General features: G+C 37.1%; 2 protein-coding genes across 14 annotated transcripts; one reads left to right on the forward strand and one right to left on the reverse strand.

The window, feature by feature from the left end:
- Positions 1-87: 87 nt before the first annotated feature.
- Positions 88-5,390, forward strand: LOC122575084 (RNA exonuclease 1 homolog). 3 transcript variants are annotated; one of them, XM_043743533.1, is made up of 9 exons: positions 89-767; positions 921-2,728; positions 2,834-3,173; positions 3,264-3,430; positions 3,500-3,970; positions 4,049-4,346; positions 4,433-4,595; positions 4,744-5,003; positions 5,155-5,390. In XM_043743533.1, the coding sequence occupies exons 1-9, from the start codon at positions 668-670 to the stop codon at positions 5,238-5,240; spliced, it is 3,693 nt and encodes a 1,230-aa protein (XP_043599468.1). In that variant the 5' UTR covers positions 89-667; the 3' UTR covers positions 5,241-5,390. The 3 variants fall into 3 exon arrangements, with proteins under 3 accessions (XP_043599477.1, XP_043599468.1, XP_043599459.1); XM_043743524.1 differs by having other exon boundaries at positions 90-767; positions 918-2,728; XM_043743542.1 differs by lacking the exon at positions 5,155-5,390 and having other exon boundaries at positions 88-767; positions 918-2,728; positions 4,830-4,949.
- Positions 5,391-7,314: 1,924 nt separating this feature from the next.
- LOC122575268 (solute carrier family 41 member 1-like) lies at positions 7,315-16,726 on the reverse strand. Of its 11 annotated transcripts, XM_043744009.1 has the most exons (9): positions 16,057-16,197; positions 13,600-13,702; positions 12,959-13,117; positions 12,597-12,858; positions 11,827-12,277; positions 11,537-11,716; positions 9,971-10,410; positions 9,619-9,839; positions 7,315-9,190 (listed from the first exon to the last, which is right to left on the reverse strand). In XM_043744009.1, the coding sequence occupies exons 4-9, from the start codon at positions 12,683-12,685 to the stop codon at positions 8,850-8,852; spliced, it is 1,722 nt and encodes a 573-aa protein (XP_043599944.1). In that variant the 5' UTR covers positions 12,686-12,858; positions 12,959-13,117; positions 13,600-13,702; positions 16,057-16,197; the 3' UTR covers positions 7,315-8,849. The 11 variants fall into 11 exon arrangements, with proteins under 11 accessions (XP_043599944.1, XP_043599977.1, XP_043599970.1 ...); XM_043744042.1 differs by lacking the exons at positions 13,600-13,702; positions 16,057-16,197 and adding an exon at positions 16,386-16,726; XM_043744035.1 differs by lacking the exons at positions 13,600-13,702; positions 16,057-16,197 and adding an exon at positions 16,269-16,726.
- Positions 16,727-16,941: the final 215 nt, after the last annotated feature.

Here is a 16,941-nt window from a genome sequence, read left to right on the forward strand (position 1 = left end):
AAATTAGAAGAACAATTACAATATACGACCGCACTTGTTATATGTTTACACCCATTGTTGTGATAATAGAATTGTTTTACCGTCATTATAGTAAATATAATATACATACCTATGCGTACATATAAGAAATATGTGAAATTAAGATTGACTTTAAATTCTACAATAATATCAAAATAAATTAAAAATTTTTACATTCAACATCTTTTTATAAGTGGTATTATATACAATTCTTTATAAATTACATATATGAAATATTTTCAAAATTTCTGCAAATATTAGATTGCAGATTTGAAAAAAAGTACGAAATTGAGGAAGAGTAGATGGAGGAAACAGTAAGATGTCGTTAGGGTGGTTGATTCTTGTGGGGAAGGAAGGGATTGAATACTTTCAAACAAATTGCAAATAGGGAAATGTACTACTCAGTTGTACATAACCTCAATTGTTCTCGGGATTCGCTTCGCTTTGAGTTTCGTGTTTTCATAAATCTCTTGATTTATAATAATCACACATGTCCATTAATTAAATGTAAAGAAGAATAATGTTTGATACATAAAACAAGTTTACAAAGGTTGGTTTTGTTTAAAAGTCAATGTTCTAATATGACTTTGTACGATACCATTTGATCAAAGAATGAGCGATCGAAAGTATAAAGTATAATGAAATAGCTATGTTGCCTTCGACTGGTTATTTTAAAGCTATAAACTGTCCATTTTATGAAAATGGAGCGTGCGATAGACCTTACTGTCATTTCAAGCATTCGAAACGAGGTAAGTTCCTTTATTGTTCAGCTTTTCCTTTATCATAAATATATTACGCGTGATATTTTATATTGCTCGAGAAATTTATTTCGGTTTTATCTCAAAATTTTCTAGCATAAACAATTTATCTAAGAAATATAAGTTTATATATTGTTTCAGAAGATGTTGGAGTCACCACTGAGGCTGCAGAGACAGTGGAAAACCATTCCACGGGTCAAGTTGAAGACTCTAAAGCTGCTACAATGGTAACATCTGATTCAGGTGTTTTACAACAATTAGTAACAGAAGCTGTCAAAAAAGTCCTAGCTAATCGAAGTGTCACAGATGTAGATAATAAATTGTCTTGTCAGAATGTTGTTTCTCAGGTAGTTGAAGAATTAAAACCAACATTAACCACTGGATCATCTGGTACAGTAAACAATGTTAAGGCCACTATGGTGGAAGAAAGAACAAATGCACCAGCACCAGTTAATATGCAACCATGCGTTTATAATCCAACACCAATTGCAGAACTAAAGAAACGTCACATACCGATAGTATCCTATATGCCAACTAGGAAAAATACAGTAGCTGTGAAACGTAAATCTTCTCCAGATGAAATTAAACCTTGGTTAAATATGGGCAATGAATCTGCAGAACCTCAAAGTGTTGAAATTAAATACAAACCTACTGTGATAATCACACCTGAAGCTCGGGATACTATGCAGAGCTATATACCTACATGCAAATCGGACTCAGCTTCACTAAATTCATGTAAGGATGGTAGTTCAAATGAATATTTACTTAAACTCAGGGAGACCTATTATCCGAAGAGTAAAAAGAAAAGGGAAGAATATGTCCCAAAAAAAGTGAAAACTCGACTAAAAACGGGTGACGGATTAAATGAATCTGCACTAGATCATGTTGAAACAGATCTCAATATGATGGATAAAGTACTCACATGCTCTAAATTAACTTCTGATGTACAGTCTAGTGAAATATCTCCAGATTCTCCTATAGATATCGAACCAAAATTTTCTGACGATGAAGAAGAGAATAGTAATGATTGCGATAACACTGACGATCATGATGACACAAATAAAAATAATACTGCGCACATTGATCTTAAGACTTTAGAACAAAATGAATCTTATGCCGATATAAAAAAATCTGACTATGTGAACAATTTACAGGATACGTATTTTCCAAAGATAATAGATAGCACTGATAGAACTATTAACAAAGAAAATCATAATGAAAAAATATTGACATATAGCAATACTCTGAAACAAGAAACGTTCCCTAGTGATGAGAGTTCTAAATCCTCACAATGTGAGAAAGGAAATGTATCAGAGGTAGAGTCGAATAAAAGTACGGTTAAAGATGTAAAGGAATATAAAAGCAAGGATAGGAATAAAGACAAAAATCAAAGGGATCACAGTACATCTCATAAAAGGTACAAAGAGAAGCATGAGTCAAGTAAAAGGTCGCATTCCAGTTCGCATAGTAAAAGTAAAAATAAAAATCATTTGACACACAAAAGCAAAGAATCAAAAGATAAGAATCGTGATAAGGATAGGGGTAAATACAAACATCAGGAAAAGGACAAGACCCAAGATAAAGATGAGAGTAAACACAAATCTAAGAGCGATAGAAAGGACAATCATAGGTCTGGGAAACGTCATGGGCACTCCAAGAGTTCTTCGAAAGAGCACACTAAGAATAAAAGTGATAGAAGTAGCAAACATTTGAAAACGCATCGTAGATTCGATGATACAATAAACGAAAAATATATGGAGAGTAAGGAAAAAAAGAATTTAACCGAGAGATTCGGAAATTCTTTAGAAAGCGTTCGTCTGAATTCCATGAATGACAATGACGAAGAGAATGATGATCATCATAGTAGTATCATCGGTAATGATATTGATGTAACTTTCAGCATGTCTGATTCAGACCATGACGTACAAGAAGAGTGTTTAAAGATATTTCAGGTATGTGTAATAAATTGATCTTGTTAAAATTCTGGTGACTTAAAAATTGCAATACAGAATGTATCAATTGTGTATACTTATTTTTATTGGGAATGCTGTTACAAGGAATACCAAGTACCAGAACGATCAACGGTAACAGAACCATTGAAAGTCAGATCATCTGAATTGCATGAAAAAGAAAAGGAACAGGCAGAAGAGATTGGCAAGAAAAGAGTAGCACATCCTTCAGCAGCTGCATGTGTTATCAGGCAAGTTGGAGTTAATCAACAGGCGAGAAAATTTGTAAATCCACAACAGAAAATGTACGAAAGGTGGCGTTTGATGCGCGATACTGTAGCAGAAAAAACAATTTCTGCAAGTAGTAGTGCTCCCAAGGATGTACGTCGTAATTGTTCCGAAGCGATAGGTACAGCGAGTAACAGCGAATTGAAGTTAAATGGGAATGGTACGTAACTATTTTTTAAAGAAAGTATTTACATGAAGATATTTTAAAGTATAAATAGAAACTGTTAATAATTAATTACATATTCGACAGGTCGTGTCAGGATTGCACACGTACCGTATGCTAAATCCTTAGCACTAGAAAAAATAAAGGTAACAGAAAATGTAGGAAAGTCAGTGGAGCCGAAAGCCGCAGATAATTATAAAACAGCTGCACAAACGGCGAAGAGTGGTGTACGCATAGCTCACGTTCCACAAATGGTCTGTACTCCTTGTTTTTTAATTAATTATAAGCGTGCAGAGCTGTATAATGTCTTGGTTGTGTTTCAGGTTCCTCAGTTAATTCGTCCTGAACCATTACAAGTAACCACGCAGAAATTTCCTTTAAATGTTCGTCAGTATTATGTGAATATGATGCATGACGTATGTGTATTAATTTACACAAATTCCGAGGATGCAGCACAACGTGCGGTTAAAGAAGAATACGCCTGTCACGAAAGATGCAAAGCACTAGCTGTTTACAAAAGTTCCTGCATGCTTGCTACGCATAGATTGAGGAAAGAGGCTGATCAAAATTCATCTGTGGATAATAATGCAATAGTAATTCCAGGTAGCAGTACAGTTTCTCATGAAACAGTTCTGGCTGGGAAAACTAAAGGTTCGTGGAGTGTTCTTAAAACAAAAAGATCCGTTACGAAATTTAAAGGAGCAGCTTTATATGGTATGCTAAAAAAATGGATAATGACGGAGCAACAACTTCAAGATAACGGGTTTCCTCGTCCACATCCAGATGGTCAGAAGGTAAACCGAGTGGAAAAAGCTTTTGAGAAATACAGTAAAATATTCGTGAAAATATCGCTCAATTTCTTTCAATTGCAGGGTCGTGCCAAAGTCTATGTAACTAACACACGAAATCAAAGTGTTCTGTCAAAAGTGCCTAACGAAAGAATTTGTAGTCGTTGTGGTCAAACCTATATGATTGATAAACGAGGATTTGCTTCGCGATCACAGAACTGTATATATCATTGGGGCAGAAAGTTCACAATCAGAGGTGAAAGCAAATACAGTTGCTGTCAACAATATGGTTCTGCAACTGGTTGTTGTGACGCGAAGACGCACGTTTGGGATTATACAGACTACGAAAACCTACGTGGTTACGTGAGAACTTTACCGAAAGGTAATTTGTAAATGTTTATTTATCTCTATTTCCAACTCTAGTTTATATGTGTTCTATTATTTGTCCTCATTGTTATTGTTATTAAGATACGCCGGTAGAGGAACAAGGGGTGTATGCACTCGATTGTGAAATGTGTTATACAACTCAAGGATTGGAACTAACCAGGATAACAGTCATTGATGATGATTGCAGTGTAGTATATGAGACGTTAGTGAATCCTCAAAATCCTATAATCGATTATAATACAAGGTAAAAAATATTAAAATTTCTTCTTTCATTTTTTCCTGTTCCTTTCTCCTTTTTCTTTAAAAAAAGGTAATGCGTCAAATAAAAAGAAAAGTAATTTTTCATACAATGTTTATAAATAATCAAATCAATATTAAAATCGCGTATACAGGTTTTCTGGGATTACGGAGGAAAATATGAAAGACGTGACAACAACGTTATTAGATGTCCAAGCAACATTGTTAACAATGTTTTCAGATAAAACTATATTAGTGGGTCATAGTTTAGAAAGTGATTTCAAAGCTTTAAGGCTTTTACACGATACCGTCGTTGATACAAGCGTGATGTTCCCACACAAAAATGGCTATCCACAAAAGAGAGCATTGAAGAATCTTTGTTCTGAATATTTAAGAAAGATCATTCAAAATGACGGTTAGTTTAGAATCATATACTTTTTTGTTCTTTTTCTCATTCGCGGTATAGTTCAATAACGATATTTTATTTCGTGATTTCTTTGCACATTAAGGTTTGTGATGAATTAAAAACAATTCTTCTATAACTAATCTATTGTTTCATATTACAGTTGGTGGACACGACAGCAAAGAGGATGCTGTCGCTTGTATGGAGTTAATTCTTTGGAAAGCAAAGGAAGAAGCAAAATTACAATAAGCGAACGTACAAGCACTTTGTCAGACTGAATCGTGTACAGCTTATGGTTTTGTGGTTTATGAAGCGATGATAACTTTTTTTTTAAATTATCGTATGCGTTGTATTATAGTTTTTCATGTATAAATATGTGATATATATGTGCCCGGTTAATTCTACTATCGATTATTATATAATCACCGCTCATCTTCGAATTTCATTCATTATTCTAATTATGGTAGATACACGTTTGTTCTTTTGATTACGCGCAATTCATACTTTTATAAAATTCTACGGTAATTATTTACAAAGCAATTGACCGCTATCGATTTCAAGATATGGCCTTGAGATATGTTACCAAGCCAACGCGTTGAGTAGTTTTACTCTATCCACGTATAACTGTCAGTAGGCTTCAGTTCTAGATATAAAAGTGAAAGTATATAGATAAGCACAATACTGCGCGTAGAAGTAGTTGCAATCCGGAATCACATTTGGTTGCTCATCCGACAATGAGTAAGTATTTCGAGAATTCAAGTGACCGCAGCGGAAATAATAAGCGTTAGTGAGATATTGATACTTAACATGAACATACCATGTGTACATCGCTGACAACTCGATGTCATTATATGCACATTGAATTGTCTAAATGCATACTTTTTCACACCTGTCTCGGTGCAACATTGTTTCTATTTTTTTCAAAATCAGCTGCATTTACGATAATGGCGCGTTCGAAAAATATGTGTATATCCAATCAATACAGTATCATCGAATCTAAAATCAAGTGACGATTGTCTGGAATTACTCAGTCACTGAGCTTGACAATATATATTAAGGTCATATCGGTGAAGTATGTATTATTCTACATAATTCCAGATTAATGGTAATAATAATTTCATAAGAAATTATAATCATGTCTTTTATTTACTACCTAAATCGAACTTAATCCAGACTCAGCCAAATCCTTAGAAGACATGTAAAATAATAAAAGACGTAATGAGGTACATAGTATCGAAAGTACTTTTGCGAACATTTTGAAGGCTGATGCTGAACGGCGCCTGTATATATAGGCGATGTTACACAACATATTGACCTTGACGACATATCGCAAGGTCATTGAAACCAGCTGGATCAGGGTAATGGGCTTTGTAAATAATTACGTTTTCATTGTACTTTAAAGTGGTACCTGCGTTGCATCTGTCTCTTTAGTTGTTTTCGAAATTATACACGATATAAACTTATTTTTGGAGATTAAGAAACTTGCAATAAAGTAACGTCGATATTTTGTATGCGTTGAGGTTTTCAATTTCTTTTACTCTTCGATAATGTTTTAATATTTTGATAAGTGGAATAGAAAGATTAGGATAGGTAAAAAAATAATTTAAACGATAATGTAAAGAAGCACACTAGATTTTTTTTTTCATTTAATTTTATTATATAAAACTACTATCAATGTTTCATTCAAATGTGCGTTCAATCGCTTTGTACCAGCATGGCATCTCGATTTTAGTCTCACCATTAAAAAATGGTTAACGCTCCTTTTACTTGACTCGTTCGATCGAACTATGACATTTTAGAATGCGTATACTTTGACGAAGAACAGGTACCATGACGTGAATAAGCGAGCTCGTTTCGCCATTTACGTCTATAGTTCGTAGCAGCTCGCATGCGTTTTGCCGTCGTAAATCTACTTTCTTTTCAGTAGCACCGTATTAAAAAATAATTATGATTCCCTTTTCATCCTCTTGAAATTTATGTGTGTCCAAATTTAGTTTTGCCTCTATCTTCTCTCTTTCTCTTCCTCGTTTTTCCTCTGTTCGAATTTTGTTTTCTTTTCGTTCGAGTGTTAGGAGAGACTCGAAGGAAAATACTTCATCATTCGTATCATTATTGTTGGCACGTATGTAAATATATACATATCTGTTTGGGAAAAAAATTAAATTCACTTAAAAGATACCGGTTAAGCAATGAAGTATCTTCCTCCGAGTTTTCCTAGAACGGAACGTTTATCGTTCTCGTGAAATCTGTATCTATATTTGTAAAAGGAAGAGTTTTACTTTACACTTTTTGTTCGTGTTGGGTAAAAAATAGTCTATCTGCCTCCTTGAAACAAACATTATTGTCAAGATATATTTATAGCCTAATCTTTGGTGTGGTTTTCCTACTGGTTTTTACAATGTTTTTCAAATTTTAGGCATATGCTACGCTCGTGTACGCGTGTTAAGACAAAAAAGAGACAAAGTATATGTTTGTATTGTTTGCATTTCAACATGCGCATGTATCTATCGGCGACACTCCTAAAGAAACCTCCTATGACGAAACCTGACTCGTTTCGAGGTACATATTCAATATAATCTGTGTACATAGTGAAAATACATTTTGCAGTGTCGATAATCGTTTAGCTTCGGTGGAAGACTCGCGAAATTATGGACTATAGCAGATGTGTAACTATTATAGCGAAATATGAACTTCTACAATGCCGCACTGCGACAGATTTTATTGAGTGATCGAGAATGCGCTAATAGTTATTACAAGGAGGGTCGCTCAGTGTTCCGCCCCCTTAACTTCGTTAACAAGTTATTCAAAGCGTTCAAAAATAGTTCGTGTGGACATTACTCGATATTTAAATTACCTACTTAATTCCCATCGTATACGAAGGCAACTATTTGAAGACACGTACACATTGTATCGATGTTACAAATATTAGGTATGCGGATTTCGTTCAGTTCGTAACATATGCGATTTAACGATTGATCAACTAAAAATAAAATTCAGTGTAGTATCCAAGCTGAAATAATATCTCGAATATTCTTTTTTCTTAAACTCTTTCATATCCGGATTCTGGGATGCCTTTTCCTTCCTTTACTTATCTCTGATCACAATCTTCGCCAAAACGCGGATTGCCCATCGGTCTAAAATTATTTATAGCTAAAGACTATCATAAGACCTCGTGTACATACATAGTCCAATTATGATAAACTTAATTTCTTCACGACTAGATGAACAAGGAAAATAATATCGCGGAATCATTGTGGTACGGGACTAAGTAGTGAATCAAACCGAATCGAACTAAGTTGAATCGAGTCAACTGCATGCGAATTCGGTTTAATTCAAATGAAAATATTTCGGGCAACAAGGTATGCTCTATATTACTATACAATATATGTACCTCCGCAAAAGCACAGCCTTATTAGACATTGGCCTTCATTCAGTTACATATACATTTTTTCGATGTATTGCTTTCTTTCGTGCAAAAAAAGTATTACCTTTCCACATGGCGTACTAACAAAGCGAGTAACTAACTTGTAATTTTCCTTATACAAGGAAAAAAACATAGAATATTTAACGACGATAATAACCACGGAAACTATGGCGACGACGACGACGACGACGACGACGGCGACGGCGACTATGATGATGACGATGACGATGATGATGACGATGATGATAACGTTGATGATGATAATGAAAATAACAGCGACGACGACGACGACGACGACGACGATGGTGATGCCGGTGACGAAGACGATGTCAATGATTTTTCGAGAGAGGATATTTTGTACGACGCATCGATAACTATCGTCGCCTCACAGGAAATAATCGAGGAAATCTTTGCGATCTATTAGAATGCAATTTTTATGGAGCGATCGTCTGATCAGAATCCTGATCTCCAACGAGATAGAGGAATTGGAAAGCGATTGCCAATAAACTGATGCCTAATAGGTCCCCCATTGCCGTCAAGTACGGAATTGCTGAATTATCGGGATCGATTTTTCGCTTCCACATCCAATGTATCATTATGTAAGCAATGTACAGGAGAGCAGCAACCTGCAGCGTGGAGGCACACAAGTAAACAAAAACGAAGAGCGGCGTTAACGAAGTGTTGCCGTCCTTCATATAATTGATCAGGTAAATGAAAATGATGTGACCTGGTATAACCATCGCCATTAGGACTCTTGTTGTTCTCGCGTGCATACCTGAGAATCAAAGAAAGAGGAAGTAATTAATTCAGCCTTAGGTTGATATTAAGTGGAGACAGATGCATATACACCGTCGACAATGAGCATTGGGACAAAACCACGTGTTACGTTTACTGGGAAATTTTGCCGTGTTTCGCTTTACTATTTTATTAAAGGCTGGTATTTTTCTTAAAATACTGTTACAAGAAATTCCTTGTACTTCTCCAAATCACGGAAACATATCAAAGGTATAACTTAATTAATTATGAATTCGCATCACCATGGTTGTCGATTTGCCATACGATGACAATGAAACAACAGATTCATAATATAATAACAAGAAAATAAAAGCGGTAAATGGCAATCAATTTGTACTAAATATCGACAAGCGTCTTGATACTCGTGGTCGTCGGTGTAAGTCTCGAATCGTGAGTTTCCTTAATTACCTTTGCCAAAAAAGTTAGCGATAGGCGTAATGAAGATAACAGGATGTGTGTGACCCGGTGGAATTAGAAGCGTTCCCAGTTCAGCTTGCTTATGAAGGGCCGTCGATATCCTGCTTGCTTGCACAGCTACCAAATTTCCACCGACACCGTTGATCACCGGTTGGAAAACGGTCAGGTTTTCGAATCGCGACACCATGAATTCGAGTATTAGACCACCGCAACTGCTTGGTCAATAACAGCGGTCGTTCGTGTTCACTTTAATAGTTAGTTCGTGCCTTCTTTTTCTGTTTACTTTCCTGAGTCGTTCTTGGCACTTGCAATAATTTTAACGAAACGGAATATCGGTACTCACCTGCTGATCAACATAGCGATCATTACAGGAGTCCATCCGAAGTAAAGGACATCGTTGGTGTACTTGTTTCTCTTGGCGATCCATACCCAAAGTGGCGTGACAAGGATGTAACAAGCGATCACCAGTGGCGCGACCCAATCTTGTTTATTTATCGATTCGTAGAGAATCGTGGATATCCAAGAGAGCAGGGCTAAGGAAGTGATGTCACCGAGACTGGCGGCGATCGGTGTCGCGACGTTGTCCGGATTTATGTGACAATGACGGGAGAAAACAATCACACCTGCGGTGATCAATCCAAGGACGAAGGATGCCAGAGAGGCGGTAACTAGGCTGCTTGCACATAATAGGTATGCATGATCCAACGAGATGGTACCGTTTCGGAATGCTCCCATTACGATCGCCACCACAGAGCCCAGAAATCCAACCACTATCGCCTGGCACTGCCAACACGAACTGATCTTCTTTACACAAATATCACGCCAAACGGCAGAAATAACGGCTGTAGAAGATACATTACTGAAAAACTGTTGACCAGTTGAACGGGGACAAATAAAAGTGAAAATTACACGGGAAGAACACGATGAATCCATTTTTATCAACATTCTGAGCTTGATGTCGCTTGAAAAGGGGAATCTGGCAAATCTGGCAGCATCAAAATAGTCGATGAGCGTTGAAATTTTACAGAAAATCAATAAATGTTCTTAAAATGTCTTAAAATGTATTTGATCCGAAAACCAAAGAACAAAATGGTTTGACAGTGTAAGGTCGAGCGACGGTACAGCGAATTTGGAAACGAATCCTCTATAAAAACGTAACCTGTCATATTCTTCCCTTGTGGTCTTCGAATAGAGACGCGTTGCTCGCATTTTACCCATTTTCTGCATGATTTTCCGATTAAATATTCAAAGGATATATCGTGACTTTTACAAATATAGCAACGTTTCAAAGTATCAAGATAAGTCCGATAAATGATTAGAGAATCGTACAACATAGATATTTTTAATATTCTTCCAGTGAACTGCGAGTGTTTCCAAGATAAGGGATGTCCTGGTTAATAGGTTAATAAAAAATAAATATTGCAAATTAAAACGTGTGCATTTTGCGGCAAATGATCGCACGATCAGGTGAAAGAGCGCAAGTAACGTGACGTTTACACTTGAAGGTCGTTTACCGTTGACGCGTTGAACGTATAATCAAATAAAATTGTGGCGCCAATGATAAGGCACCTGCGAGTCGCGCGTCTTGTCAGTTCAGGTATCTGACATGGAATAATTTTTGTGGCCAATAACGGTAAATATCGTAAGATGTGTTGACAATTGCTAGAGTTTGTGGAAAAAGTCGTGGAATTAACGAGCACGGAAAAAACGAGATAAAGGAGACGACAAGATGCAATAAAGTAACAGACGACGCGAATAGAAAAATCGACAACGATGTGGAACGATCGCAAAAAGCGATAGGTAGGTGGAAGAGAGAATAGAGATAAAGAGAAAGGGAGAGTGCACTTGAGACAATATTTGCGGATAAAAAACAAGGAAAGATTAAAAATAGAATGTGAATCCGACTCACTTGAATCAAGACGAGATTTCCGACGATCATGTGCCACTGTTCTTTCGGCGCGTCCATGTGTCCGAGATTTGCTTGAGTCGAAAGACGAGATGCGAGAGTCATTTCCAAATTTCCTTTCAAACCCAACAGTGCTGGTACCAGAATGATAAGTTCGCTCACTTTCTCAAACACGACCCAATGCTGTGGAAAGCAGCGACGTGTAAAAAGGATGTTAGATCGGAAGCTGTATGGTATTAATCCGATTTCGATGGAAGAGATAGAGGACGATGAGGGAAAAAATGTTTTCATACTTGAACCAAATCTAGGACTAATCCAGCTCCAACCATGCCAAGGCCGGCAATAAGAAACGGTATAAAAACTTGAATAGTGATCGCTAGGTACGATTCGAGGGGTTCATCCCCGTTAACGCCGTAGATTTTACTCTCAGCGACGACGTCGGGGAGGCGGCCGCTATCGGTGGTTCCCTCGTCGAACATGGGTACCTCGACGCAATCTTCCTCGATGGATTTGTCGGTAGGATCGGTGGTAGTATTCACGCCGACAACGGTGTCCATCCATGCATTCGTATTCGTGCCCGTTCCCATAGCCGTCACCGCAACCATACTCGTGCCTGTGGCAGAAGTTGTGCCCATGATCGTGTTTCCGACTGTTGATTCTGAGATAGTGCGCGAACGAGCACGAACTGGCGTTACCCTGTGGGTAGTTTGTTTCTCGGAAAGCAAAGGTTCCTTACATTGATCACTGTCAACAGAAAGTTAATATAAAATGTATATATTCATAATATATATGTGTGAACGTTTGTAGCATATACATGTATTTATACTCGACGGTAGATAAACAGGTATTTTTATGAATGTGTAAACCGAATTCCAATGAAGAAGTATAATCGAGTCACAGATATGGCAAAACGTACGTCTTAATTCTATCAGCGATATCTCGTTCAAGATCATGGTTGTCAACTAGTCCGTAATTTATTTATTATCGTGTACGCTTCGAGGATGCACGAGCTGCGTATCAGATTTAAGATTGAAAATGAAATAATGTTAATCGTTGAACGTACTTTTCAATTTTGGCTCCTGTAACATCGATATGGGCGTGTTTGTCGGGAGGTAGTCGTACCGGATGTTGATGCACCTGGTCCTCTATCATCTTCTACTGAGGACCCCGTGTGACTCGCTGCCACGGATATATAGCCATTCTCCTTTCAGAATGATAACGCTTGTCTAAATGTTCGCTCGTTGTAGTTGTATTTCAGGACAAGAATCGAGCAAATTACGTAACCAGCGAGGGACGATATCTCTAGTCTGATTCGCTCGGAACCACTGTAAGGCACGTCGAAAATTAAAACACATCGACTTTTTAGCGTCGTAAGCAAGTCAGATTTGGTGTTACGAATTCTGCAAACTGTTCTTTTGCTCGTACCAAACTATCGATGATTCGATCGGTGCATTCATTATATTCGACACGTTGTCTATTGCCACTCGTTACTTTCGATATCACTGTTTTCTCTTTTCTATCCATTTTCACTAATCTGCATCTCTCATAATTTTTCATTGTCTCATTTATCTTTGTCACTAGTCACTTTATAAAAAAAGAAAAAATTAAACTTCGTTCTATCGAATCAACCTACATTTCGTTCGTGTTATATCACGTAAGAATATGATCGTCTTTAAAACGATTCTAATAGTCTAAAAGTATATTATAATTTTACGCGAAAATAGTTGAATATTATGGTTATTATATAAAATCCTAAAATACTTCTATAGTCGACGATCACAATTTTTATTCGAACGTAGTTTCTTCGGATAAAAATTGAGACAAAGATATCAAACGTTTGTTTTCTGGCTTGAAAAAGGTGTCAAACGAGAAAAAAGAAAAAGGAAGAGAGAAAGAGAGAGAAGGTGAACAACTCTAAAGTGTAGTTTGCGGATTATAAGATATCGATTAGCGTCCCTGCTGTTTACGTAACGAATACGTTTCGGTGAAGAAAGAAATATGAATTTTGGAAAGATGATGTTACATAAATATCATGCTTGGATTGTGCATCGATACTTTGACCATACCTGTACTTCTGTAAGGGAATCCTCGATGGTGTATCGAATCGTGGCCAGATTCATAGACTCGAAAAATCTGATTTTTAATGTTCTCAAAACTGTTGTATCGATTCTGATAAAAAAGAAAATCAACCGTCGTCACGCATCTGGTGGTGTAAGGCTGGTGGCCTGGTGCGAGGCCGTTTCACGCTATGGTTACATCGCGACTGATCTCGATCATGCATCACGTTTGTCTCCTTTAAACTCACTTAGGACTTTTACCGGGAACATACGGTAAACGGAGCAAGCGCGAATTTATCGATCGTCAGCCCAAGTAAACCTTGATTGTTCGTCTACCTTACCGTCTGTTATTCCTCGCCTATCTACCTGTCTGCTTTTCTGCTTTCTTGCTTGTCTGCCTAGCTGCCTACCTACCTGCCTGCCTTCCTATCTATCTGCTTGCTTGCATATCTCTCTTACTTTTCTGCCTTACTCTTCGTCTATTTACGTTTATCTGTTATTCTAATTGTCCGTTCACGCAATTAAATATCCATTCGCATGTTCGATTGATCATAGAATTATATTTCGTTCGCTCGACGAGGCTACTTTTTAAAACTTTTTTATCGGTTAAACCCTCTCTATGCCTCTTTCTTTCTCTCTCACCACCTTCCTCCCTTTTACCATCGCGTTATTTTGCTCGATCGACCTTCGCGCAAAGAATCGATACCTTAATCCGTTTCAGATGTAATCTCCTATCGAGATTCGATTTTCTGTCATATAATCGATCACTCGACGAATGTTCAATCACGATATACCGGGGACAGAATTTATTTGAATTTAGAATTGAACGTAGGTGCTTGTCTTGTTTCGGCTTCGAAACGCCGAATTTTACAATTTTTCTCGGTAAAAATCACGAACTCGATATTGATTTATCACACTTTGAAATCTCTAAATTTTAGATATTAATCAGTTCGCTGCATACATTACTAGATCGCCTATATTGAAACTTATTCATTCCGCGTTTATCATTTCGACGTAAGTTTCCACGACTGTATTACACGATTTAAGCCAGATTCCATCGCCACAATGTTTATTTACTATTTAATTGGATATCCTGCATGTGTACGTATTATTATATCTTTTATCGCACTATGTATTCTTATCTATTTCCTAAAAGACTGGTTATGTAAGATCTCTTACAATTAGCCGTCCATAAATCGAGTGATTCGCTATGACATTGAGTTTCAACTCCCGACTATGTCGTGATGCCACGACAATCTACGTTTCCCGTATTTTATTAACCCAATGTACTTTCCTCACTCACTAATTAAATCGACTTCCGTATTTTGTCTGCGAATTCTACTCTTTTTTTTCTCTCTCTCTCTCTCGATGAGTTCATTCAATTTTAATACAGTAACTCGGTTTAAACACATCTTGAATACGAATAATGTTGACGTCGGAATTAATCTCAAACACGTGGCATAGGGAACTAATCGCTGCAAGCATAAAATTACACTTGCATCTATGAAATGTGCGATCTTCGAAGGAAAAATTGTAGAATTTTCACATCGTTACGTATCCCACTTAGATATATCGTAATTTATAGATGTTAAAAATAATTAAAATAGTGTCGGTATTTCTTTCGATAGATTTAAACACTCTCGATAAAGTTCGAAACGAATTGATACAAATAACGTAAAAGAGATTGAAACGTATCGAGTAAAGTTTGAATAAGAATTAAAGATAGAATAATTGCGATTTATGGCACGAATATGCAAATGAGTAAATTTATAATGCAATGGAAAAATGGAGTGGAAAGAATGAAGAGGGTACAGAAGAAGGAAAAGAGAGAGGAATGCCGAGGGTGACTACTATTATCGTAATTGCGATACGTTATGATATCACGTGTACTTATAAGTGCGATATATCATTTTCGATCGTTCTACAGCCACGCGACATATTTCTTCAAATGTAAGTATATACTTGTTAAATCAATATCTAATAACCACAACGTTGTAATATTAATCGTAGACGTGTATCTGCAGATGAATGAAATAATAGAAATTGTCGATAAAAAGCGCTGTTCGTCTCATCATGTTATAAAGTCGGAAGGACGTTGGGTAATCAGAAGTATCTTAATTATAAAAATGAAATGATCGTATGCGGTCGGAAATCGAATATGTCCTGCAACATTCATGCATCGGGATTTGCAAACATTGCCGTTTAACGTTAACGGCGCGCGAGTACGAAGCACTTCCGTAACATATTCACAAATTGATAAATTACTCCACGTGTTTAAGTTCGACCATGAGGAGCAATAACTTAACATACGTTTTGATACTTGGTTCCCGTGACCCGTGAAGCGTGCATTCAATCGCATCTCTTTCGTTTATCACGGAAGGCCAAGAATTTCGTTCCTTCGTCCCTATAGTGCCCTCGTATCTCATGACAAAAGGGGTATAGTAGTTGTGTCGTAATTATACTTACACACGGTTGTATCGCGAGGCGGAACGGTAGTAAACAGCAAGGAAATACGTAAGAAGAAAATAGATCACGAAACAAAGATTCACGTTAAAACGTGCTTTACAATCGCATTTCTTCACACACCGTCAAATTGCTTTTTTCTTTCTATCCCAGTTAAAACTTAACGTGTTACGAAAATCAATGACTGGTATATAATTTTCTACTTTGATAGTTACTTTCGGTTCTGTATTTTATTTTGTCTTCTTTCTTTCATTCTTTCTTTTTCGTAATTGACGATGAGTAAACGAAGAATGAAGGACAGAGTACGAAAGACGTATGTATCTACAACGTACGAATGGGGGACGATAAAATACAAACGAAAAAGAATAACACGGATCCGAGACAAAAGTATAGTCGACTGTGCGGATTTTTATTTCTTCCGTTGCCCTTTCGTTATTACGTATTTAGTAGAAAAAGATAACCAAAAGAAATATAGAAACGGATATTCGATCGGTAACAATCGATCCAAGGTTCGCGACACTCTCTCCCTTTCTTCTTGAGAACTAGAAGCTACCGCGGCGGATGTAGGGAGGTCAGTACGAGAACAGTTTTAGAAAACGACTTAATCAAGCAACGCGATAGATAAAATCTAAAAGGCTCCGCCGAGAACGAGGCGATAGTTGGCACTGACAGATCTAACTATTTCATTGACGGAGACAGGCTGATCTGCTTCTCAACCACAGCTTGGTCGTTTCGTTTGTACGTTGTGCGTGTGCGAATCGTTGACTAATGTTGATGTGCACGTGCACGCATCATGATGTATATTCGTTGAACGCACACGCTCAGATGCTGCCTCGCTTATGCCATTACGCTTACAAACCTTTAAGCCCTATTCGTAACTCGATCGTA

Source organism: Bombus pyrosoma, linkage group LG2, assembly GCF_014825855.1.
Source record: "Bombus pyrosoma isolate SC7728 linkage group LG2, ASM1482585v1, whole genome shotgun sequence".
Classification (NCBI taxonomy): domain Eukaryota; kingdom Metazoa; phylum Arthropoda; class Insecta; order Hymenoptera; family Apidae; genus Bombus; species Bombus pyrosoma.